Raw genomic sequence first — 24,362 nt, forward strand, 5'->3', positions numbered from 1 at the left:
GAATGGAATACAGAACTTATGCAAAAGGCCAAGCGCTGGGACCTATGAGGCCATTCAGCGCTGAAAGGGAAATTGCAAGAAAAGGAGGTTCGAGAGAAACAATTGTTAAGAGAGGGTGGAAAGCAAGATGGATGAAAGAGAATATGAATGGATCAGGAGAGGGTGGAAAGCAAGATGGATGAAAGAGAATATGAATGGATCAGGAGAGGTGGGAAAGCAAGATGGATGAAAGAGAATATGAATGGATTAGGAGAGGTGGAAAGCAAGATGGATGAAAGAGAATATGAATGGATCAGGAGAGGGTGGAAAGCAAGATGGATGAAAGAGAATATGAATGGATTAGGAGAGGTGGAAAGCAAGATGGATGAATGAGAATATGAATGGATTAGGAGAGGTGGAAAGCAAGATGGATGAAAGAGAATATGAATGGATCAGGAGAGGGTGGAAAGCAAGATGGATGAAAGAGAATATGAATGGATTAGGAAGTGGAAAGCAAGATGGATAATGAGAATATGAATGGATTAGGGAAGGTGGAAAGCAAGATGGATGAAAGAGATATGAATGGATTCAGGAGAGGGTGGAAAGCAAGATGGATGAAAGAGAATATGAATGGATTAGGAGAGGTGGAAAGCAAGATGGATGAATGAGAATCGAATGGCTTAGGAGAGGTGGAAAGCAAGATGGATGAAAGAGAATATGAATGGATCAGGAGAGGGTGGAAAGCAAGATGGATGAAAGAGAATATGAATGGATCAGGAGAGGTGGAAAGCAAGATGGATGAAAGAGAATATGAATGGATCAGGAGAGGTGGAAAGCAAGATGGATGAAAGAGAATATGAATGGATCAGGAGAGGGTGGAAAGCAAGTGGATGAAAGAGGAATATGAATGGATTAGGAGAGGTGAAAAGCAAGATGGATGAAAGAGATAGAATAGGATGGAGGAAGAGGTGGGAGAAAGCAAGGATGGATTGGGAAAGAAGAATATGAAATGGATAGGAGGAGGGTGGAAAGCAAGATGGATGAAAGAGAATATGAATGGATAGGAGAGGGTGGAAAGCAAGATGGATGAAAGAGAATTAATGGAATGGATCAAGGTATGAGGGTGGAAGGCAGGATGGAGAATGATAAAGGAGAATATGAATGGATTAGAGGTGAAAGCAAGATGGATGAAAGAGAATATGAATGGATCAGGAGAGGTGGAAAGCAAGATGGATGAAAGAGAATATGAATGGATTAGGAGAGGTGGAAAGCAAGATGGATGAAGAGATATTGAATGGATCAGGAGAGGTGGAAAGCAAGATGGATGAAGAGAAGTATGAATGGATTAGAGAGGTGGAAAGCAAGATGGATGGAAAGAAGAATATGAATGGATCAGGAGAGGTGGAAAAGCAAGATGGATGAAGAGAATATGAATGGATCAGGAGAGGTGGAAAGCAAATGATAAAGAGAATATGAATGGTCAGAGAATGGAGGGAAAGAAATGGATGAGAGAAATGAATGGATTAGAGAGGTGGAAAGCAAGATGGATGAAAGATTGAATATGAATGGATTAGGAGAGGTGGAAAGCAAGATGATGAAAGAGAATATGAATGGATCAGAGAGGTGGAAAGCAAGATGGATAAAGAAAGAATATAATGGATTCAAGAGAGGGTGGAGCAAGTGCTGAAAAGAGAATATGAATGGATTCAGGAGAGGTGGAAAGCAAGATGGATGAAGAGATATGAATGGAATCAGAGAGGGGGGTGCAAGATGGATGAAAATGAATATGGAAATAATTAGGAGAGGTGGAAACAATATGGATGAAAGAGAATAGAATGGAATCAGGATAGGTGGAAAGCAGTGGATGAAATAGGAATAAATTGGACTGGAAAAGCAATGATAAAGGTGAAAGGCAAGGATGGTTGGAAAGAGAATATGAAGGAATCAATGATGGTTGGTCAGGCAGATGGAATGGAAAGCAATAGATGGATTCGGAGAAGGGTGGGAAGCAAGAATGGATAAAGAAGAATATAATGGATTCAGGAGAGGTGGAAAGCAAGATGGATGAAAGAGAATATGAATGGATCAGGAGAGTGGAAAGCAAGATGGATGAAAGAGAATATGAATAGGATCAGGAGAGGTGGAAAGAAAGCTAATATGGTATGAAAGAAGAATATGAATGGATCATTGGAGAGGTGGAAAGCAAGATGGATGAAAGAGAATATGAATGGATCAGGAGAGGTGGAAAGCAAGATGGATGAAAGAGAATATGAATGGATTGGAGGTGGGGAAAGCAGGATAGGATGAAAATAAAGCTAATGAATGGATAGGAGAGGTGGAAAGCAAGATGGATAAAGATGGAATATGAATGGCTTAGGAGAGGTGGAAAGCAAGATGGATGAAAGAGAATATGAATGGATCAGGAGAGGTGGAAAGCAAGATGGATGAAAGAGAATATGAATGGATCAGGAGAGGTGGAAAGCAAGATGGATGAAAGAGAATATGAATGGCTCAGGAGAGTGGAAAGCAAGATGGTGAAAGAGAATATGGAATTTTATCAGGCAGGGTGGAAAGCAAGATCGGATGAAAGAGAATATGAATGGATTAGGAGAGGTGGGAAAGCAAGATGGATGAAATAGAAGGGAAAGGAGAATAATGAATAGGTATCAGGAGATGTGGAAAGCAAGATGGATGAAAGAGAATATGAATGGATTCAGGAGAGGTGGAAAGCAAGATGGATGAAAGAGAATATGAATGGATCGGAGAGGTGGAAAAGCAAGATGGATGAAAGATATGAAGGATTAGGAGAGGGTGGAAAGCAAGATGGATGAAGAAAGGTGAATGGATCAGGTAGAGGTGGAAAAGCAAGATTGGATGAAAGAGAATATGAATGGATTAGGAGAGGTGGAAAGCAAGATGGATGAAAGAGAATATGAATGGATCAGGAGAGGTGGAAAGCAAGATGGATGAAAGAGAATATAAACCAGAGAGGTGGAGCAGGATTGATTGAAAGAGAAATGGAAATGATCAAGAGAGGGTGGAAATGCAAAGAGGAATGAAAAGAGAATATGAATGGATAGGAGAGGTTGGAAAAGCAGATGGATAAAGGAGAATATGGAAATGAGGAGAGGTGGGAAAGCAAGATGGATGAAAGAGAATATGAATGGATCAGGAGAGGTGGTAAAGCAAGATGATAAAAGGATATGAAATGGATTAGAAGGTGGAAAGGCAAGATGGAATGAAAGAGAATATGAAAATGGAATTCAGGAGAGGTGGAAAGCAAGATGGATTGAAAGAGAATGAATGGATTAGGAGAGGTGGAAAGCAAGATGGATGAAAGAGAATTATGAATGGATCGGATAGGTTGGAGCAAGATGGAAATGCCCCCCCCCGAGAATATGAATGGAAAGAGGAGAGCAAAGCCAATGGGATGAAAGGAATAATGGATGGGGTCAGGAGAGTGGAAAGCAAGATGGATGAAAGAGAATATTGAATGGATCAGGAGAGGTGGAAAGCAAGATGGATTTGAAAGAAATAGGATGCAAGGAGAGGTGGAAAGCAAGATGGATGAAAGATGATATGAATGGATCAGGAGAGGTGGAAAGCAAGATGGATGAAAGAGAATATGAATGGATCAGGAGAAGGTGGGAAAGCAAAGAATGGATGGAAATAATTATGAAAAAGAGAGGTGGGGGAAAGCAAGATGGAATGGAAAGAGAAATATGGAATAGGGAGGAGAGGGTGGAAAGCAAGATGGATGAAAGAGAAATATAATGTCAAGGGAGAGGGTGGAAAGCGAGGATTATGGAAAGAGAAATAGAATGGAAATTAGGAGAGGTGGAAAGCAATGATGGTATGTAAAGAGAATATGAATGGATCAGGAGAGGGTGGAGCAGATGGAAAGAAACGAAGAATATTGGATGGATAGGAGAAGGGTGGGAGCAAGATGGAATGGAAAGAAGGAATCATGGAGTGATAGAAGGAGGTGTGGAAAGCAAGATGGATGAAAGATATGAATATGATGGAGAAGGGTGGAAAGCCAGAATGTATAAATAAAGAATATGAAATGAATGGCAGGAGAGGTGGAAAGGCAAGATGGATTTGAGAATATGAATGGATCAGGAGAGGGGGTGGAAAGCAGATGGATGAAAGAGAATATGAATGGATTAGGAGAGGTGGAAAGTAAGATGAATGAAAGAGAATATGAATGGATTAGGAGAGGTGGAAAGCAATATGGATGAAAGAGATATGAATTGGATCAGGAGAGGTGGAACGCAAGATGGATGAAGAGAATATGAATGGATCAGGAGAGGTGGAACGCAAAGATGGATTAAAGAGAATATGAATGGATCAGGAGAGGTGGAAAGCAAGATGGATGAAAGAGAATATGAATGGATTAGGAGAGGTGGAAAGCAAGATGGATGAAAGAGAATATGAATGGATCAGGAGAGGTGGAAAGCAAGATGGATGAAAGAGAATATGAATGGATCAGGAGAGGGTGGAAAGCAAGATGGATGAAAGAGAATATGAATGGATCAGGAGAGGTGGAAAGCAAGATGGATGAAAGAGAATATGAATGGATCAGGAGAGGGTGGAAAGCAAGATGGACTGAAAGAGAATATGAATGGAGGAGGAGTTGGAAAGCAAGATGGATTGAAAGAGAATATGAATGGGATCAGGAGAAGGTTGGAAGCAAGATGGATGAAAGAGAAAATATGAATGGATCAGGAGAGGTGGAAAGCAAGATGGATAAAGAAAGATATGAATGGATTAGGAGAGGGTGGAAAGCAAGATGGATGAAAGAGAATATGATGGATCAGGAGAGGGTGAAAGCACGATGGATGAAGAGAATATGAATGGATCAGGAGAGGGGTGGAAAGCAAGATGGATGAAAGAGAATATGAATGGATCAGGAGAGGTTGGAAAGCAAGATGGATGAAAGAGAATATGAATGGATCAGGAGAGGTGGAAAGCAAGATGGATGAAAGAGAATATGAATGGATTAGGAGAGGGTGGAAAGCAAGATGGATGAAAGAGAATATGAATGGATCAGGAGAGGGTGGAAAGCAAGATGGATGAAAGAGAAATATGAATGGATCGGAGAGGTGGAAAGCAAGATGGATTGAAAGAGAAATATGAATGGATCAGAGAGGTGGAAAGCAAGATGGATGAAAGAGAATATGAATGGATTAGGAGAGGTGGAAAGCAAGATGGATGAAAGAGAATATGAATGGATCAGGAGAGGGTGGAAAGCAAGATGGATGAAAGAGAATATGAATGGATCAGGAGAGGTGGAAAGCAAGATGGATGAAAGAGAATATGAATGGATCAGGAGAGGGTGGGAAAGCAAGATGGGATGAAAAAGAAATATAAAAGGATCAGGAGAGGGTGGAAAGCAAGATGGATGAAAGAGAATATGAATGGATCAGGAGGAGGTGGAAAGCAAGATGGATGAAAGAGAATATGAATGATCAGGAGAGGGTGGGAAAGCAAGATGGATGAAAAGAGAATATTGAATGGATCAGAGAGGTGGAAAGCAAGATGGATGAAAGAGAATATGATGGATTAGGAGAGGTGGAAAGCAGATGGATGAAAGAAGAAATATGAATGGATCAGGAGAGGGGTGGAAAGCAAAGATGGATGAAAGAGAATATGATGGATTAGGAGAGGTGGAAATGCAAGATGGATGAAAGAGTAATATGAATGGATCAGGAGAGGTGGAAAGCAAGATGGATTGAAAGAGAATATGAAATGGATCAGGAGAGGTGGAAAGCAAGATGGATGAAAGAGAATAAGAAATGGATCAGGAGAGGTGGAAAGCAAGGATGGATGAAAGAGAATTGAATGATCAGGAAAGAGGGGAAAGCAAGATGGATGAAAGAGAATATGAATGGATCATGAGAGGGTGGAAAGCAAGATGGATGAAAGAGAATATGAATGATCAGGAGAGGTGGAAAGCAAGATGGATAAAGAGAATATGAATGGATCAGAGAGGTGGTAAAGCAAGATGGATGAAAGAGAATATGAATGATCAGGGAGGGAAGGGTGGAAGCAAGTATGGATTGAAAGAGAATATGAATGGATCAGGAGAGGTGAAAGCAAGATGGATGAAAGAGAATATGAATGGATCAGGAGAGGGTGGAAAGCAAGATGGATGAAAGAGAATATGAATGGATCAGGAGAGGGTGGAAAGCAAGATGGATGAAAGAGAATATGAATGGATCAGGAGAGGGTGGAAAGCAAAGATGGATGAAAGAGAATATGAATGGATAGGAGAGGTGGAAAGCAAGATGGATGAAAGAGAATATGAATGAGGATTCGGGATAGGGTGGAAAGCAAGATGGATGAAAGAGAATATGAATGGATCAGGAGAGGGTGGAAAGCAAGATGGATGAAAGAGAATATGAATGGATCAGGAGAGGGTGGAAAGCAAGATGGATTGAAGAGAATATGAATGGATCAGAGAGGGTGGGCAAAGCAAGATGGATGAAAGAGAATATGAATGGATCAGGAGAGGTGGAAGCAAGATGGATGAAAGAGAATATGAATGGATCAGGAGAGGGTGGAAAGCAAGATGGATGAAAGAGAATATGAATGGATCAGGAGAGGGTGGAAAGCAAGATGGATGAAAGAGAATATGAATGGATCAGGAGAGGGTGGAAAGCAAGATGGATGAAAGAGAATATGAATGGATCAGGAGAGGGTGAAAGCAAGATGGATGGAAAGAGAATGGATGAATGGGATCAGGAGAGGTGGGAAAGCAAGATGGAATGAAAGAGAATATGAATGATTCAGGAGAAGGTGGAAAGCAAGATGGATGAAAGAGAATATGAATGGATCAGGAAGAGGTGGAAAGCAAGATGGAGAAAGAGAATATAATGGAATAAAGGAGAGGTGGGCAGGCCGGATGGATTAAGCGATATGAAATGTATCATAAAGAATTGGTGGGAAATAAAGGCAATATGGATGAGGCGAATAAAATGAAATGATTTAAGAAGTGTGGAGGCATGGAAATGAAATAGGAAAGGAGGGTGGAAAGGAAAAGCAGGATGGAAATGGAAAGAAAGAAATAATTGAAAGGATCAGGAATAAAGAAAGTGGAAAGAAAACAAGAATGGTGGATGGAAAGGAAAGAATATGGAAATGGAATAGGGAGTGGAAAGTAAGGTGTGGAGAAAGCAACGATGGATTAAAGAGAATATGAATGGAAGTATATAAAAAGGAATGAAAGTGTTGCAGCTAGGGGCCGAAGGGACGCTTTAAAGAACCTTAGTAACGCCTACTACAGCGTATCACAGGAGGTGCACTGATGGCACTAACCCCCCTACGGAAACCACCAAAACCATGTTTCGCGTGAGGAGAATTCCGTAAAAATTATTTCTGCCGCTGTCTTTTGAGAGGCACTGCAGCTGTGTCGCATTGTTCCCGAAGAGCAATTTTTCAAATATTCTCGTGTCCAAATATTGAGACAGAAGAAGAAGAAGAAGAAGAAGAAGAAGAAGAAGAAGAGGCGCTTGACGCAAATTATTTACCGCGGCGGGAAAAGACTAATAAGAACTCGCTGCAGAAGTTGGAGTGGTGCCCGATATATTACCGCGTTCCCATGCCAGCAGAAAAAAAAAAAAAAGGCTGGACCTCACAAACACTTGGAAAGAAACGTTTGGGTTGTCCAAAAAAATGATCAAAACTGTCTGGTTCGTCTTAGCTTTCAGTCGGAGTTCAGTTGTCTCTTCACTGTTGAGTTTTATTAAGCATCACTTTATCCTTGCAACTTCGCATCCATCTTTGAAAGTAACAAGTGTATACTTACCATAGCTAAATACGATAAAACACCAAGTGTTTATTGGTTGATATTCTCAGCGTTTTCCCTTATTATTATTCTTCAGAAGATGAACCCTATTCATATGGATCAAGCCCACGGTGCCCATTGACTTGAAATTCAAGTTCAACGGTGTGAGGAATAAAGGACCTCTGGATTTGAGAAGTTCAACACAGAGGAACGTTCACTACAAAGAGGTTATATCAGAAAATTGTGGAAGGAATGACTGGAGAGGAATGATATCACAAAAATAAGATATTACCGTTAAAAAAGGAAGTGGCAGAATTCAATGTTGAAAGAAGCAGAAAAAAAACGATGGAGGTTATTAATGTGTTACTTCGAATTTCATTGCCAGTGTCGAAGCGGGAGTTTTTTCTTTTACCAATAATACTACTTCTGCTGCTAATATTTTTTACATTAATACACTCATGTTCACAAGAACAGTAAACCAAAGTCTTTGAAAAGCCATTAATAACATCAGTAATTAAGCGAGCCTGCATAATTCCTTCGATTTCTTAATAAAAGATTTCATTTCTAGTCACCAAAATGAATATGGCATTCGAGTTTGCTCGCGTGGAATACTTGAAGGACACTACAGTTTTTAGAAAGTTATTTAATTTCGGAAAGATTCGTCTATTGAAAAGAAAACATGGCTCTCGCGCCGAATGAGCTTGTGTCGTTGAACTTCAATTTTTATTTTCGATAATGAACACTTGCTCAGTTGATTATCGGTTCACTGGTTACTGCGCATGCGTGAAAATGAACCGAAGTTCAAGTAAAGATAGACGGTACCGTGCATTATTTTAATTATTTTAATTTCTTCTTCTTCTTCCTTTTATGCTTAGAAGATCTACGACAGTTTCCGAGATCAGTGCTAAGAACTGGAAACACAAATGAACCCTGATGGTTAAAATAAGTTTCAGGCGCTTGTCAATGTACATAGGACATACGTAGGTCTAAAATGTATATGCCATGTTCATCTATATTCCGCTGTTTCTTTATGCGTTTGGTGAACACGTTTTTAGATATAATTTGAAGTTGAACACACTATATGTAATATATTAAATAAACACGGTATATATATTGTGCATAACGTATATAAACAGTGTCAATAGAAGTTCTTGAAAGATGCCGGTGGAGGACGAAACGGTAGAGCAACTCCAACGACTTTCTTCAATTTCCCTACGAAGCGAATCGCATATTCTAGCATCTGCATGAAGCAGAAGATTAAATGTGTATAAATAGTGTGCATGTACACTGGCATTCTTCATAGACACGAAAATAGATCACTGTAATTGGTTTATAAAAGTGATCAAACTCTTGACTGACTGACGCAAATAGTTACAAGTTACGGATGTCATGTTGTTGTCAACTACGTTAATTCGTAGATTTTGTTTATATGTTTTCATAGGCCCTTCATTCATTATTAGGACACTCATTTGGATTAATAATAACAATAATAATTATAATAATAATAAAATTGCATTACATGTTTAATTTGCATCAGCTTACGGTAAAACGTATCTTAAGCATATATAATCACTTAATCAGTTTGCTTACTTTTCCTCAAACTTTTCAGTTAATATAATAGCTTGTTACTTAAATCTTGACAGCATTTAAAACACTCCATATACGGGTCATGAGCTCATATATACACACACACACACACACCACACACACACACACATTATATATATATATATATATCTATATATATATGTAATATATTATATATATATACAAATAATACACACACAATATACTATATATATATAATATATATAAATATATAGTATACATGCATATACTATATATGATATATAAATAGACTAATATATATATACTATATATATACATACATACATACATATATACTATATATATATATATATATATATATATATATATATATATATATATATATCGAACTACAAATGTCCTTTAATATCTAATTCGCTCTACCTCGGAATTAATATATTTTCATATATGTTTAACCGAGGGGGAATTTATTAAGCGATAATAGAATTGGCGATCGACAGGCGCAAACCATCGACCTCTCAATTCCAGGACTGGCATTGAAGCCCCAGACCACCCCCAAAAGGTCCTGGAATTGAGAGGTCGATGGTTCGCGCCTGTCGATCGCCAATTCTATTATCGCTTAATAAATTCCCCCTCGGTTAAACATATATGAAAATATATATTGAAAATATATATTAATTCCGAGGTAGAGCGAATTAGATATTAAAGGACACAAGCAACATTTTCAGTCGGAGAGATTGTTGGGTTTACAAATAAAATAAATAAACTATATATATATATATTATATATATATATATATATAATACATATATATATATACATATATGTATATATGTATGTATATGTATTTACTCGGTACGCGAAACAATTTGAAGTTAATTAGTTCAATAATTTGGGTTCATTTTTTGCTTTATCTTTCAATAATGTACAACCAATCGAGCTCTACTCACGTAATCCCCATCTGTCCATTATCTTCTATATATTACTTTCTTCCAAATGTGTCCGTGTGTATGTTTATTGGTTTAGCAAGATACCTCATGAATGAGTGAGCGGTCCTTGATGGAATTAGAGTATTATATTCATGTACACCAGTACTCTGTTGGGGGAAATTGCCTTGCCCATTTTAGCAGATGCAGTCTTTCCTATTTTAACTGCCCCGGAGGTTGGGGGGTTAGTGACAGCCGTGCACTTCACTCTGTGCACTGTAGGCATTACTGACGGTTCTTTACAGCGTCCCTTCGGCCCTTAGCTGTAACCCCTTTCGTTCCTTATATTATCTTTCCCCTAGCTTACTTTTCAACCTCCCCTTAAAGTGGTTTCATAGTACAACTGTTTCGAGGTTTTCCTCCTGTAACACCTTTCAAACCTACCTACTCTCAATCTCCATTTCAGTGCTGAATGGCCTTATAGGTCACAGAGATTGGCATTTGGCCTAAGTTTTATATTTCAGTTCATGGCCCGAGAAAACGAGTCTAAGAGAGAGAGAGAGAGAGAGAGAGAGAGAGAGAGAGAGAGAGAGAGAAGGCTAACTGATAACTTCTCTTCCTGCATCACAAATCATACTAATTTTGACCTATTTTTGCCAGTTCCATAACGACAAACACTTCCTTCTTTCTGTCTGTCTGTCTATCCATCTTTCTATCAATGGATCTCTCTCTTTTTATATCTACGCTATTTTACCTAACTAACATTACAGAATAATAATTGATTATGTTAACGATCAGCCAACTGATAACTGGCCGAAGGACTAACGAAAATATCACACTTCTTTGTATCACCAAAACCGAATCCCCCCCCCCCCCCCCCCATGAAAGTTGCTTGATTATAACAGAGGCAAAGTTGTGATTGAGCTCCAGAAGATTTGCAATCAACCCCGGTCTAACTTGAACTGAGATAAGCTTGACCGGGATCAAAGGAAAGTTAGGTGCGGGTTTTTTTTTATTTTGCTTCTTTTAACGCGAGAACTAAAGTTTTTTTTTTTAAATAAAGTTTTGATAATGTAAAACTTCTTTTTATTTGTTTATTTATTTCTTTTAGGTGTAAGTCGACTGGATGGTTAAAAGAAATTCCTTAGCAAGATCAGGCATGATCTGCTGCAATATTTCAGGGTTGTGTATCCCATTTTATTCCCATGAAAGAATGCATATTATCAAGTCATTCAGACCACTGGTCAACTAGGTGGCATGGACACACAAATGACCTACATCTGGACTCACCTTACATGGAAATGATAAACAATGACTTTCCAAACGAGTTACATAAGGGATGCGACATCAATCTATTTCAGGGTTGGTCTGTAACCAAAATAAGAGCAATAGAACTTTACAACGACTAAAGTCAGAAACTTGCCATGAGAGCGTGATGTCTCTTCATCAAGTCTGAATGCCTCTGGCAGCGGAACTCATTATTACGTAAGGAGAATCGTGGAGGTTCTGACCCTCTTGACCAAATTAAAAAAAAAAATCCTGATTTGTCAGTGCGTTCGTAGTTGAATTGGGAACGAAATCGAAAAAGCTTTAGTGCCTTAGGTTTAAGAAGTTTAGATTTCACAGTTTGGTCAGTTACGAAACGGCCGGACTGAGATAATGTAGTGGTGTTTCTCAAAGTGAATGCTCTTTGGAGATAAATACGCCCGTTATGGGGCTTCTAAATAGAGTACTACAGCGAGGATAAGCACACTTTTCCACAGACTCAGCGCTGCGCCAACTCCTGCATTTGAAAAGAAAGAAAGAAAGAAAGAGATAGCAGGGGTAGCTGGAGACTAAATATGTTTGGAAGTTCACAGCGAGCTTAGCCCTCTCGATAAGTAGCCTGATAACAGGGCCCTCAGCATAATCCGCCTCCATTTCCTTCCCCATAACCCGCCATGAATCCCTACCATGACTCATTTTTTCCTTAGAAGTGGAATCCCGAGGAATCTCTGGCGTCCCTGAGTTCAATGAGATTACACACACACACACACAAACACTCACACACACACACACACACACAAAGGAACACGGGGGATTTTAGGGATGAGCACCATTTTTGGAAAAAAACCTTGGTGCTTTGTGCTTTTGTGAATGCGATCCCTCTGCTCTCTGCAAGCGCGCCTTTCATATAAGGGCACAAACAACGTCCTTTGCTTTAATTCCCTTTTACCTGCGTCAGCGAAATCCCTTTGGGGGATTAAGGGCATAATGATAGCTCATGGCTGTCATTCAATGAAGAGGTGAAAGTGTGTGTGCATGTATGTATGTATGTATGTGTATATAATGCCATTTTTTTATTATGGCTCAATTCTGATTCGTTCATATTGTTGACGTTTGTTCTATTCCTCGAAAAATAAGTGACTTTAAATTATGAAAAAAAAAAATCGCCAGAAATAAAATATAAGTGAAACGTGGTGGCATTCGTCCACTCTTTGGCATAATTTTGACAGAAAAAAATACAGTTACCATCAATAAACTGTGATAAGAGTCATATTCATTCATAATGCTTCGATAACTTCAATGACCCTATATAAAAATAACGAATGAACACCAAACTTACGTACGAACGCTACGCTTTTTCTGTCCACTTCAGCTCTCTGAAACGCAACCAAGAAGCTCCAGGCGCAGACAGCAGCAAACTGGGAGACCGAGACCACATTCGGGAGACATATTTAAATAACAGGACAAGAGATTCTCCGTTATTATGAGCAAGGCGTAAACCAGAGGATGAGAGAATCCACACGTCTTTGTCCGCCTGAGAGGGAGGAAGAGCACTGCAACAGCGTAATTAGGCAAAGCACGAGCGTCGTCATTTACGGCCAAATGACCTGGGACACACGACAAATACTTACGTTGTCCCCCTGCCGTAATTACGCGCCGCCATCGCCGCCAAGGGTCGAAAAACATACGAGTAAATCCGGGGCGACCATTTGCGTATAACGCATGGCGAATGTCGACGATATAACTCGGGAGCGAGGAATATCTTGTAAGCATTATTACGTAGGAGAGGTTAATAAAGGGCAAATATTATATATATATATATATATAATATATTATATTATATATATTATATATGTATATTATATTATATATATATATATATTAATACTATATATATATATATATATATATATATATATATATATATATATATATATATTTCAGTGCATGGCTAACAAAATCAATAAGGAATTTAGTAATTTTTCTGTAAGAGGGTGAAACTTGAGTCAGTTTTCTGAAGGAAGGTGAAACTTGTGTCAGTTTTCTGAAGGAAGGTGAAACTTAAGTCAGTTTTCTGAAGGAAGGTGAAACTTGTGTCAGTTTTCTGAAGGAAGGTGAAACTTGAGTCAGTTTTCTGAAGGAAGGTGAAACTTGTTTCAGTTTTCTGAAGGAAGGTGAAACTTGAGTCAGTTTTCTGAAGTAAGGTGAAACTTGTGTCAGTTTTCTGAAGGAAGGTGAAATTGTGTTTGAAAAGGTTTTCCCCCTGACGGAAGTTTTTGGAAAATTTTTGAAACTGTGTCAAAGTTTTCTGAAGGGGAAGGTTGAAACTTGAATGGAGTCATGTTTTTTTTTTCCCCTGAAAAGGAAAGGTTGGGAAACCTTTGTTGTGGGTCCCAGGGTTTTGGGTTTTTCTGAAGGAAAGGTTGAAAACTTGTGTCAGTTTTCCCTGAAGGAAGGGGAAACTTGAGTCATTTTTTTTCCCTGCAAAGGGAAGGTTGGAAACTTGTGAAACTTGTGTCAGTTTTGTCTGAGGGAAGGTTTGAAACTTGTGTCAGTTTTCTCTGAAGGAAGGAGAAACTTGTGTCAGTTTCTGAGGAGGTTAAACTTGTGTCAGGGTTTTCTGAAGGAAGGCGAAACTTGTGGTCAAATTTTCTTGAAGGAAGGTGAAACTTGTGTCAGTTTTTCTTGAAGGAAGGTGAACCTTGTGTCTTAATTCTGGAAAGGGAGGATGTGAAACTTGTGTCAAGTTTTCTTGAAGGAAGGGAGGTAACTTGTGTCATTTGTTTTCTGAAGGAAGGTGCAAAACTTGTGTTCAGTTTTCCTGAATGGAATGAAACTTGGTCAGTTGTCTGAAAGGGAAGGGGAAAACCTTGTGTCAGTTTTTCTGAAGGAAGGTGAAACTTGTGTCAGTTTTCTGAAGGAAGGTGAAACTTGTGTCATTTGTTTTCTGAAGGGAATGGTGAAACTTGTGTCAACTTTTTCTGAAGGAAAGGTTGAAACTTGTTGTCAGTTTTCTGAAGGAAGGCGCAACTTTGTAGTTTGTCTGAATGGAAGGTGAAACTTTGTGTCAGTTTTGTTCTGAAGGAAGGTGAAACTTGTGTCACTTTTCTGAAGGAAAGGTTTTAACTTGTCAAGTTGTCAGGTGAAAGGTTGAAACGTGGGTCAGTTTTCTGAAGGAAGGGAAACTTTGTGTCAAAGTTTTCTTTGAGAAGGTAAACTTGTGTCAGTTTTTCTGGAAAGGAAGGTGAAACTTCGTGTCAGTTTTCTGAGGAAGGGGAAACTTTTGTCATTTTTCTGAAGGAGGTGAAACTTGTGTCAAAGTTTTCTTGAAGAAGTGAAACTTGTCCAGTTGTCTGAGGGAAGGTGAAACTTGTGTCAGTTTTTCTGAAGGAAGGTGAAACTTGTGGTCTTTTTCTGAAAGGAAGGTTGAAACTTGTGTCAGCTTTTCTGAAGGAAGGTGAAACTTTGTCAGTTGTCCTGAAGGGAAAGGTGAAACTTGTGTCAAGTTTTCTGAGGAGGTGAAACTTGTGTCGTTTTTCTGAAGGGAAGGTGAAACTTGTGTCAGTTTTTTCTGAAGGGAAGGTGAAAAATTGAGTTTTCAAGGTTTTTTCTTTTGAGGGAAGTTGAAACTGGAGTCGGTTTTCTGATGGAAGGTGAAACTTAAGCGTGTCAGTTTTTTGTGCTACAACTCAAAATGAAAAAAAAAAGAAGCTAGAACATACGTCAGGGAGGTTTAATAGAAGGATATGGAGCTTTATATTTTTACATAACACGAAAATAAAGTAAGAAATGAAAAGGTCTATATGCAATGTCCTTCAGTTTCAATTATCCCATTCTTTTTATTTTATGATAATTTTTTATTTGTTAAATTACACTTAATTCATATTTCAAAAGTATGTTTTTGCAAATAATTTTGGGTCAGTTATAATTTTAATGACCGACAATTCTTTGATTCTGAGAGAAATATAAAAAAATCCTGATTCCTTGATAACATCAAATTGTTGAGAAATTGGAGAGAGAGAGAGAGAGAGAGAGAGAGAGAGAGATTTCCATTTACACCTTAGTGACCGGAAATTCTTTGATAATTCTGAGAGAGAAAAATATCTTGATTTCTTGAAAACGTCAGATTGTTGACAAATTGAAGAGAGAGAGAGAGAGGAGAGAGAGAGAGAGAGAGAGAGAGAGAGAGAGAGAGAGAGAGAATTGCCATTTACACCTTAGTGACCGGAAATTCTTTGATAACTCTGAAAAAAAAATCCTGATTTCTTCTAAACGTCAGATTGTAGACAAATTGGAGAGAGAGAGAGAGAGAGAGAGAGAGAGAGAGAGAGAGAGAGAGAGAGAGAGAGAGAGAGAGAGGTGGAATTTGCAGGCAAATTCTGAAACATTTGTATTCCTAACAGTTCCCCCGTCCAGCGTCAACGATATGCAAAGTGCATTAAACCGCATTTAGCTACGGCAAATAAAAGGACAGCCTCTTGTTCTGGGATGCTTCAGTCCTCACAAAGGGATGATGGGCTTTACGTGCAGACAGAATTTCTGTATCTATACCACTGGAGGATATTGAAGAAAAAAAAAACGAGAAGAGGTTGTGAAAAAAAGCATCTTAATTTGATACGAAAAGTCTTAGTCTTATCTCCTAGGAAGGTACTGTAAGGGCAGTTTCTCACAATCTCAAAAAATAAAAGGTGAAAAATTTTTCTTGATAAACGAACGAAGCAATTTTCCATCTGAGGCAATAGGCAAACTCTGTAGATAAGATGAAAATCGGGAGAGAAATTAGTTTCAGACTCTTGACATGGACGACAAATTCATCTCCCTAAAAGGTTACAGCAGTATACAATATTAATCCTAAGATGTCCAGAGATGGAATGTGGTATATCCAGGTTACCCAGAAAAAAAAAATATCTTACGGCTGACCTCGAACCTACACAGAAAAACAGATGAGTCTTGGAACCAAATGATGAGTCTACTTGACCACACACACACACACACCGCATTGCAGGTAAGGCACTCACCTTTTTTCTCTTCTACCTCTTCCTCCTCTTACCCAGCGACCCTATCTCCCCTTACCCTATCAAGTTCCTCCTCCTCCTCCTCCTCTTCCTCTTCTTCTTCCTTATGCTCATCCACTCTCTTACTCCCTCACCGAAACTGATTAATCTCTGGAAATGCAAGAGAACCAGCTATCCAACAGCCATCATCCTCCTCCTCCCTCCCTCACTACATCCACTCTCTAGGTATTCAAAGGCCTCGTCGCTCTTACTCTCCCCTTCCCCTCCCCCTCCCACCCCTTCCCCAATTTCCCTGTCCCTATGCCCCACTCCCTAGGGCCTTGTCCTGTACAGACTTCATAGGGCGTTGCCTGTGAGACATTAGAAGACGCATCATTTCCATCTGGATTTAAAGACGGCTTCCCATTTCCGATTCATGCCGTGACATTTCTCTCCTCCTCCTCCTCCTCCTCTTCTTTTTCTTTTTCTTTTTCTTTTTCTTCTTCTTCTTCTTCTTCTTCATTCGGAGTATGACGCCTTTTCACCTTCGGAGTCCATCTCATACAAAAGCTAAAAGACTAAGATATGAAGTTTTTTTTATTATTGTAGTATGTCCAGATGATTCTCATTTTTATCATTCACTGAGATTAACCAAGCCTCCATAGTGAACAATCCTGAGAATAAATAAAGAGAATAAGTAGAGAGAGAGAGAGAGAGAGAGAGAGAGAGAGAGAGAGAGAGAGAGAGAGAGAGAGAGAAGCATGGCCCACGTAACTCGAATTCAGGGGAGTGGCCACTCTCACCAGACAAGATAGGAGTAATTCTTTTTATTTCATTTTTATTTTTTAGCTGTCGCCCTCTTGATGTGAGAACCATGTACACTTACTGCATTCTATTTATGGGCTCGCGTAGAAAAAGGGCGGGAAAGATTAAAAAGGCAGCAAAGGCTAAAATAAAGGCTGTGGAAAAGGCTGAAGCAATGGCGTTTTCTTGTTTATGGAAGTAAATACCTATTTGCCTCTTCAGCCAATGAGGTTAAAGCTGCGTGAGGATAAATTGCTGTCTCGGTAAAAGCAAGGGATTCCCCTGACTGCCAAACAGAGATTTTTTATTCCCCTTCCAAGTTACGGTGGAAACACAGTTTTTCATTTTGTCGATTTAGCATTAATACTTGCAGAAAACTTAATGTAATTCGGAAAGTGAGTTTTAAGGTTGTTTAGAGAGATCATGAAATAAAAATGTAATAAAAAATGAAGTAAATATATATATATCTATAATATATAATATATATTATATATATATATATATATATTAATTTTTTTAAAAAAAATTTTTTTTGTATGTGCCATTGTGTGTGAACATGTTTAAAAAAAACGCATTAGTACAACATCAAAATCAGCCTCTCACTCTAATAACAGCTGCAAAAAAAAGAGACGTTAGTTGATTCTAATCAAATATAATATACTTAACTAGAAACCGTCAAAATCCCTAGATAATTCTGGTACATTACCTGCAATATACTCAGAAGACTGATTAGTACATGATAACAAAAAACATACATATATATGTGTATATATATATGTATATATATATATATATATATATATATATATATATAGGGATGTCAAAGTGATTATATTAAATCTTCAGCCCCCTTAGTATCTGCTGCTGGTAGACACACCTGTCTCCATAAGTTGAATATGTGAATAAAACATCCATTTGAAAGGAAGCCATGAAAAGAGGAAATTCACTTTAACTACAGGAGGAGTTGGTTCAACTTTCCTGACGTCATAAATCTAAATGTAATGCTATTTAATATTAGAGATTCCTGCAAATGGATGAAGATAATTAGGCAATATTTACGAAGTAATGGATTGGTATATGCAAACTTTATATAGATATATATATATATATATATATATATATATATATATATATATATATATATATATCATATATATATATAATATATAATATATATATATATATATATAGAAAAATACTAATCATACTATGAGTACAATTAAAATATAAGTAGATTCCGAAGAGGGACTTAAATATTATTTGTTAATGAATGCAGTACACTGATAAATCATGAAACATATTCTCAACATATAACTTAACTAACTCAAGCTTAGGAAGTGGCATTCACACAGATCCATGAATGTTACTATATATAACAGAAGTTAAGTTAGATTTCAATCCTCTACTGAATCTGTAAACAAGTTAGTTTATAATCTTCACTTATACTGAATCTACAAATATGTTAGTATATATTCCATAACTACACTGAATTTACAAATAGGTGTATACTCCACACCTACACTGAATCTGTAAATAAGTTAGGTTACACTCTAAAAACAATTTAGTATATACTCCAACCTACACTAAACCTGTAAATAAGTTAGATTACACTCTATAAGTAATTAAGTATATACTACATACCTACACTGAATCTACAAATAAGTTAATTTATATTCCATACCTACACTGAATTTACAAATAGGTTCATTTATACTCCACACCAGACTAAAATATTTTTAGTGTACTAAATTATATACACAAAATAATTTGGTATATACTCCATACTTACACTGAACTTGCATGTAAGTTAGTTTACACTCTACGAGTAATTTAGTACATACTCCATACCTACACTGAATCTACAAATAAGTTAAGTTTCCACTCCATACCTACACTGAATCTGTAAATAAGTTAGTTTACAGTCTACAAACAATTTCGTAAACACTCCAACCTACACTGAACCTGTAAATAAGTTAGCTTACAATCTAAATGTAATTTAGCATATACTCCACACCTACACTGAATCTACAAATAAGTTAAGTTTCCACTCCATACGAAGGACGATTTGAAAGACTCAATCGGGGCCTCACCTGTTCCGTTGACTCCTGACGGGCGAATGCGCTTGTCGTACCGTCCTGTCTGAAAAAGCTCATCTAGAATGTCCTTCTCCTTCTCCCGGTAATTCAGTTGTGCTTTTCCCTGTTTTCCGCCCCTGTTGGAGAAACGGAAGAAGAATGTCACTGACGGCTTAAAAAACGTGCATACACACATACATACATACATACCGGAGAAAAAATGACAAATCAATGAACATACATACATGCGGTGGCGGTGTGGTCTAAGGCTTCACTGTGTGTCCTGAATTTGTTGGTTCGATGGTTCGCACCCATGAGCCGACAAATTTCTTATCGACTAAAAATTTCCCCTTCGGTTAACATTTATGAAAATATATTAATTCCGAGGTAAAGCGAATTAGATATTAAAGGACATTAGTCGCTCGGTGTATGTATATGAATCACGGTAATGTGATATTACTTACATAAATATATTAGTATATGCATGCCTACAAACATACAAACAATTATACATCAATCTATCCGTTAATCACCTAAAACCCGTAACGAAGTCATTCCAAACTCCTTTGGTTTGCTCTGTGACAAAAGAGAATGATTTTCCTTTTAAATAAGAAAATATTCTTTTCTTATCTAAGCTATTCAAGGCGGCTAAACAAATCTTATGATTTCCCTTGTCGTTATCATAACCTTATAAACTGTTGTTGCGGTTATGTAAAATGTATTTACTTATTGATTTACTTTCAAAATTTCATTAGCCTTGTTAATCTTGTCGTTCAAGTCGTGAAAACTTGCTTAAACTATCATCAGTATTTTTTTTTTATTCAGTGATGATGCAAACGTGGCGTCTTTTCCCTATTCACTAATCATCTTCCACGCTATGTTGTTCTATTTACCATCTACTGACGAATACTGTTTCAGCCAGTAACTCAATGCTATCATCAGGAGTACACCAGTTCAAATACGAAACTGCAGTCATATATATATATATATATATATATATATATATATATATATATATATATATATATATATATATATATATATAGGCTAGACAGTTACCATTTAAAGATTATGAATAAACACTCATAAACAGTCAAAATTAATAGAATAAAATGTAATTTAGATCCAGACTTCAGAAGCTTAGTGGGAGATCACTTGGCTACATCGGATTAACCACATCCCTTCGTTAATTTTAACTCGGGTTTAATTACCGTTTTTAATCTTTAGTTACTGACTGTACTAGACTACAATTAGTGGGTGCTGTAGTCAGTTTCATTGCTGGACTTGATCTACATTTCCTGTAGGCTTGGAAACTCTAAACAGTTCGCAACAACCATTGGATTTCGACTCGGTTTTCGATGTATCGACAACGCTACTTACTTTGTTTAGTTTTTTTATCATTTTCATCGAAAATCCTATTTACAGACGGTACTGTATGACTCATCTTCTTATATGTTTTTTCCTTTTACCTTTTACATAAATAACATAGGCATTACATACAATTTTTATTTTATATAATACATATATTAAGTATACATATATATAAATAAATATATATACGTATATATATATATATATATAATATATATATATGTGTGTGTGTGTGTGTGTGTGTGTGTGTGTGTGTGTGTGTATGTATTTATTCCCATATTTGGATTTACCCTTACATAAAAGTGACCTGCCTAATTTTCAATGGAAGTTCAAATTATTAGTTCCGGGTGAGGTGATCTTAGTTTCAGTTTTCATCACAAACCAGGTGAGACTAGTTATATGGCTAATCTCTTTCCTTTTTTTTTAATTGTTAAGGATAAAAAAACAAAAGTTCAGTTATATTTTGATAAATTCAGTATCTGTTCTAGGAACTATTTTTTTTAGGTAGGCTTGGACAAAATATATCTTTCTGTAATTCTTATATATTATTATTAGGTTATGTTGCTTCTTTTAAATTAACTCCATATTCCTCGGAATCTTGAATTTGAAGTCAAAGGCCCTCGTGGGCTTGCTCAACATGAATAGGCCTCAGCTCTAATAATAATAATAATAATAATACGTGCCAATAGACCACACGTGACGTTAATTCAAAATCCAGAAGAAAGTATAACTCATTGATGTCGCAATACCATGGGACAGCCGGTTAGATGAGAAAGAAAGAGAGAAAAAAATTAATAAGTATCAAGACCTGAAAATATAAATAAGAAGAATATGGGATATGCTAGTGGAAATTGTACTCATAATCATAGGAACACTAGGCACGATCCCAAATTGTACTCATAATCATAGGAACACTAGGCACGATCTCAAGATCAGTGAAAAGGAACCTGGAAAAATTAGATGCCGAAGTAGCTCCAGGACTCATGCAGAAGAGTGTGCTACTAAAAACAGCGCGCGTAGTGGGAAGAGTGAGGGACTCCTAAGGAGGCAGGATGCAACCAGGAACCCCGTAACTATAAAAACCACCCAGTCGAATAGGATGACTGTGATGAACAAAAAAGGAAGAAAAAATAATAATAACAAAGCTGAAGAAACCGTGCTCATGAAATTACTTCTAGAACGACATCCTCTTGCAACCACAAGTCACAAAACTGTCTGAACAACAATTAGTAAATTAGTAAGTATTAGAGGAAAACGTGGCATTAAACAGATCCCAAGACCTCGCCTTTCCCCCACGTAGTTAGGGATTCTGGAAATTCCTCCTCGGTCATAAATATCACTCCCAAACTCTAAGTGCTAGAGAAAACAGCGCACTCAAATAACTTAAAGAGCTTCTTGCTGCCTTTTAGCACGTAGTGGATTATGAAAATCTCTCCAGGTCTTGAATGAAAATCAAGAGCGCAAACTCATAGTACCAGAGGACAGTTTGCCACCGGATAAGAAACGGCTTCTTTCAGTAAAGGTTTGCGTTCAGAAACTGTTCCTTTCAGTGACTGTTTCTTTCAGTAACCGTTCCTTTCAGTAACTGTTTCTTTCAGTAACCGTTTTCTTCAGGCAACCGTTTCGCGCAGAATCCTTTTTCAGTAACTGTTGTTTTCAGTAACCGTTCATTTCAGTAACTGTTTCTTTCAGTAACCGTTTCGTTCAGTAACCATTCTTTTTAGCAACTGTTTCGTTCATTAACCTTTCCTTTCAGTAACCATTCATTTCAGTAAACATTTCTTTCGGTAACTGTTTCGTTCAGAAACCGCTCCTTTCAGTAACCTTTCATTTTAGCACCCGTTTATTTCAGACACACGTTCTTTTCAGTAACCGCTTCCTTCAGTAATCGTTCCTTTCAGTAACCAGCTTCCTTCAGTAACCCTCCTTTCAGTAACCGCTTCCTTCAGTAACCCTTCCTTTCAGTAAACCGCTTCCTTCAGTAACCCTTCCTTTCAGTAACCGCTTCCTTCAGTAATCGTTCCTTTCAGTAACCGTTTCGTTCAGCAACCGTTCCTTTCAGTAACTGTTTCGTTCAGCAAACCGTTCCTTTCAGTAACCGTTTCGTTCAGCAAACCGTTCTTTCAGTAACCGTGTCGTTCAGCAACCGTCCTTTCAGTAAACTGTTTCGTTCAGCAACCAGTTCCTTTCAGTAACTGTTTCGTTCAGCAACCGTTCCTTTCAGTAAACAACTGTTTCGTTCAGCAAACCGTTCCTTTCAGTAAACTGTTTCGTTCAGCAACCGTTCCTTTCAGTAACTGTTTTTTTTCGTTCAGTAATCGTTCCTTTCAGTAACTGTTTCGTTCAGTAATCGTTCCTTTCAGTAACCGCTTCCTTCAGTAACCCTTCCTTCAGTAACCGCTTCCTTCAGGTAACCCTTCCTTTCAGTAACCGCTTCCTTCAGTAAACCTTCCTTTCAGTAACCGCTTCCTTCAGTAATCGTTCCTTTCAGTAACCGTTTCGTCAGCAAACCGTTCCTTTCAGTAACCGTTTCGTTCAGCAACCGTTCCTTTCAGTAACTGTTTCGTTCAGCAAACGTTCCTTTCAGTAACCGTTTCGTTCAGCAACCGTTCCTTTCAGTAACTGTTTCGTTTCTGTAACCGTGTATTTCAGTAACTGTTCCTTTCTGTAAAAGTTTCCTTCAGTATTTTCGGCTCGCTGTACAGGTCATGTAACAACCCTCCTCATCCCCCTCCTCCAATTCTAAACAGGTCATTCACTTTCCACTTTCTGATGATTCCCTGCACATCAAACACTCGTCCTCCCAAACACGTGCCAGACACACACACACTCTTCAGCTCCCCTTCACGCTGCTGCTGCTGCTGCTGTTGCTACTCCTTGTTTTGGGAAACAACCCTCTCTGCATCACTGTTCATTCGGAGGATTTACAGTCCACTTGCAAGTTATTGTCTGGCATGCTTCACTGTATTTTCTTTTATCTGTCTGTGTGCTTTTCCTTCCGTCATGTTTGGCTACTAAACATTCTTCTTCTAGGATTGATTCCAGTTACGTAGTTTTTGTGTTTCAATATATATCTCATTTAAGTTAGTTATAGTGGGACCAAATATAATATTTCAGAAAGATACAGCAGTTAACGCATGAATTGCAAAGTTTTCCCTTGATTAATTAACAGGAATATCAAATCCTCAACATACAATAAACATTTATATCCTTGAGTGCGAACATCTCTCTCTCTCTCTCTCTCTCACACACAATTCATTGCTGCAAACCATTATAGTCGGCTAACTAATAAGTATACTATTCCTTGAATAGATCAACAGACCCAATGGTATATGATGATATATTTCATAGAGAGAGAGAGAGAGAGAGAGAGAGAGAGAGAGAGAGAGAGAGAGAGAGAGAGAGAGGTACATCGTGCTTTCTTTTCTAATATATATGCAAATTGAAACTAGTTGCTCAGACTATGTCACGAAGCATATGAAACGATATCGCATATACTCAAGAAACGAACATTCTGTTACGACCTGAAGAGAACAGAGTAAGGCTTGAGCAAGTCTTAAATCTATTCGTATTTGAATGTTCACATCTG

The 24,362-nt window shown here is 37.8% G+C and overlaps 1 protein-coding gene across 10 annotated transcripts in view; it reads right to left on the reverse strand.

The window, feature by feature from the left end:
• LOC135215479 (glutamate-gated chloride channel-like) overlaps nucleotides 1-24,362 on the reverse strand; it is a 104,228-nt gene that overhangs the window by 47,758 nt on the left and 32,108 nt on the right. For 9 of the 10 annotated variants that reach the window (XM_064250227.1, XM_064250230.1, XM_064250229.1 and 6 more), the window contains one exon: nucleotides 19,418-19,539. In XM_064250227.1, coding sequence (XP_064106297.1) covers nucleotides 19,418-19,539 — 122 coding nt within the window. Of the gene's footprint in view, nucleotides 1-19,417; nucleotides 19,540-24,362 lie in introns of those variants that run through there. The other variant, XM_064250236.1, reaches the window with a different exon arrangement.

Source organism: Macrobrachium nipponense, chromosome 5 (genome assembly GCF_015104395.2).
Source record: "Macrobrachium nipponense isolate FS-2020 chromosome 5, ASM1510439v2, whole genome shotgun sequence".
Classification (NCBI taxonomy): Eukaryota; Metazoa; Arthropoda; class Malacostraca; order Decapoda; family Palaemonidae; genus Macrobrachium; species Macrobrachium nipponense.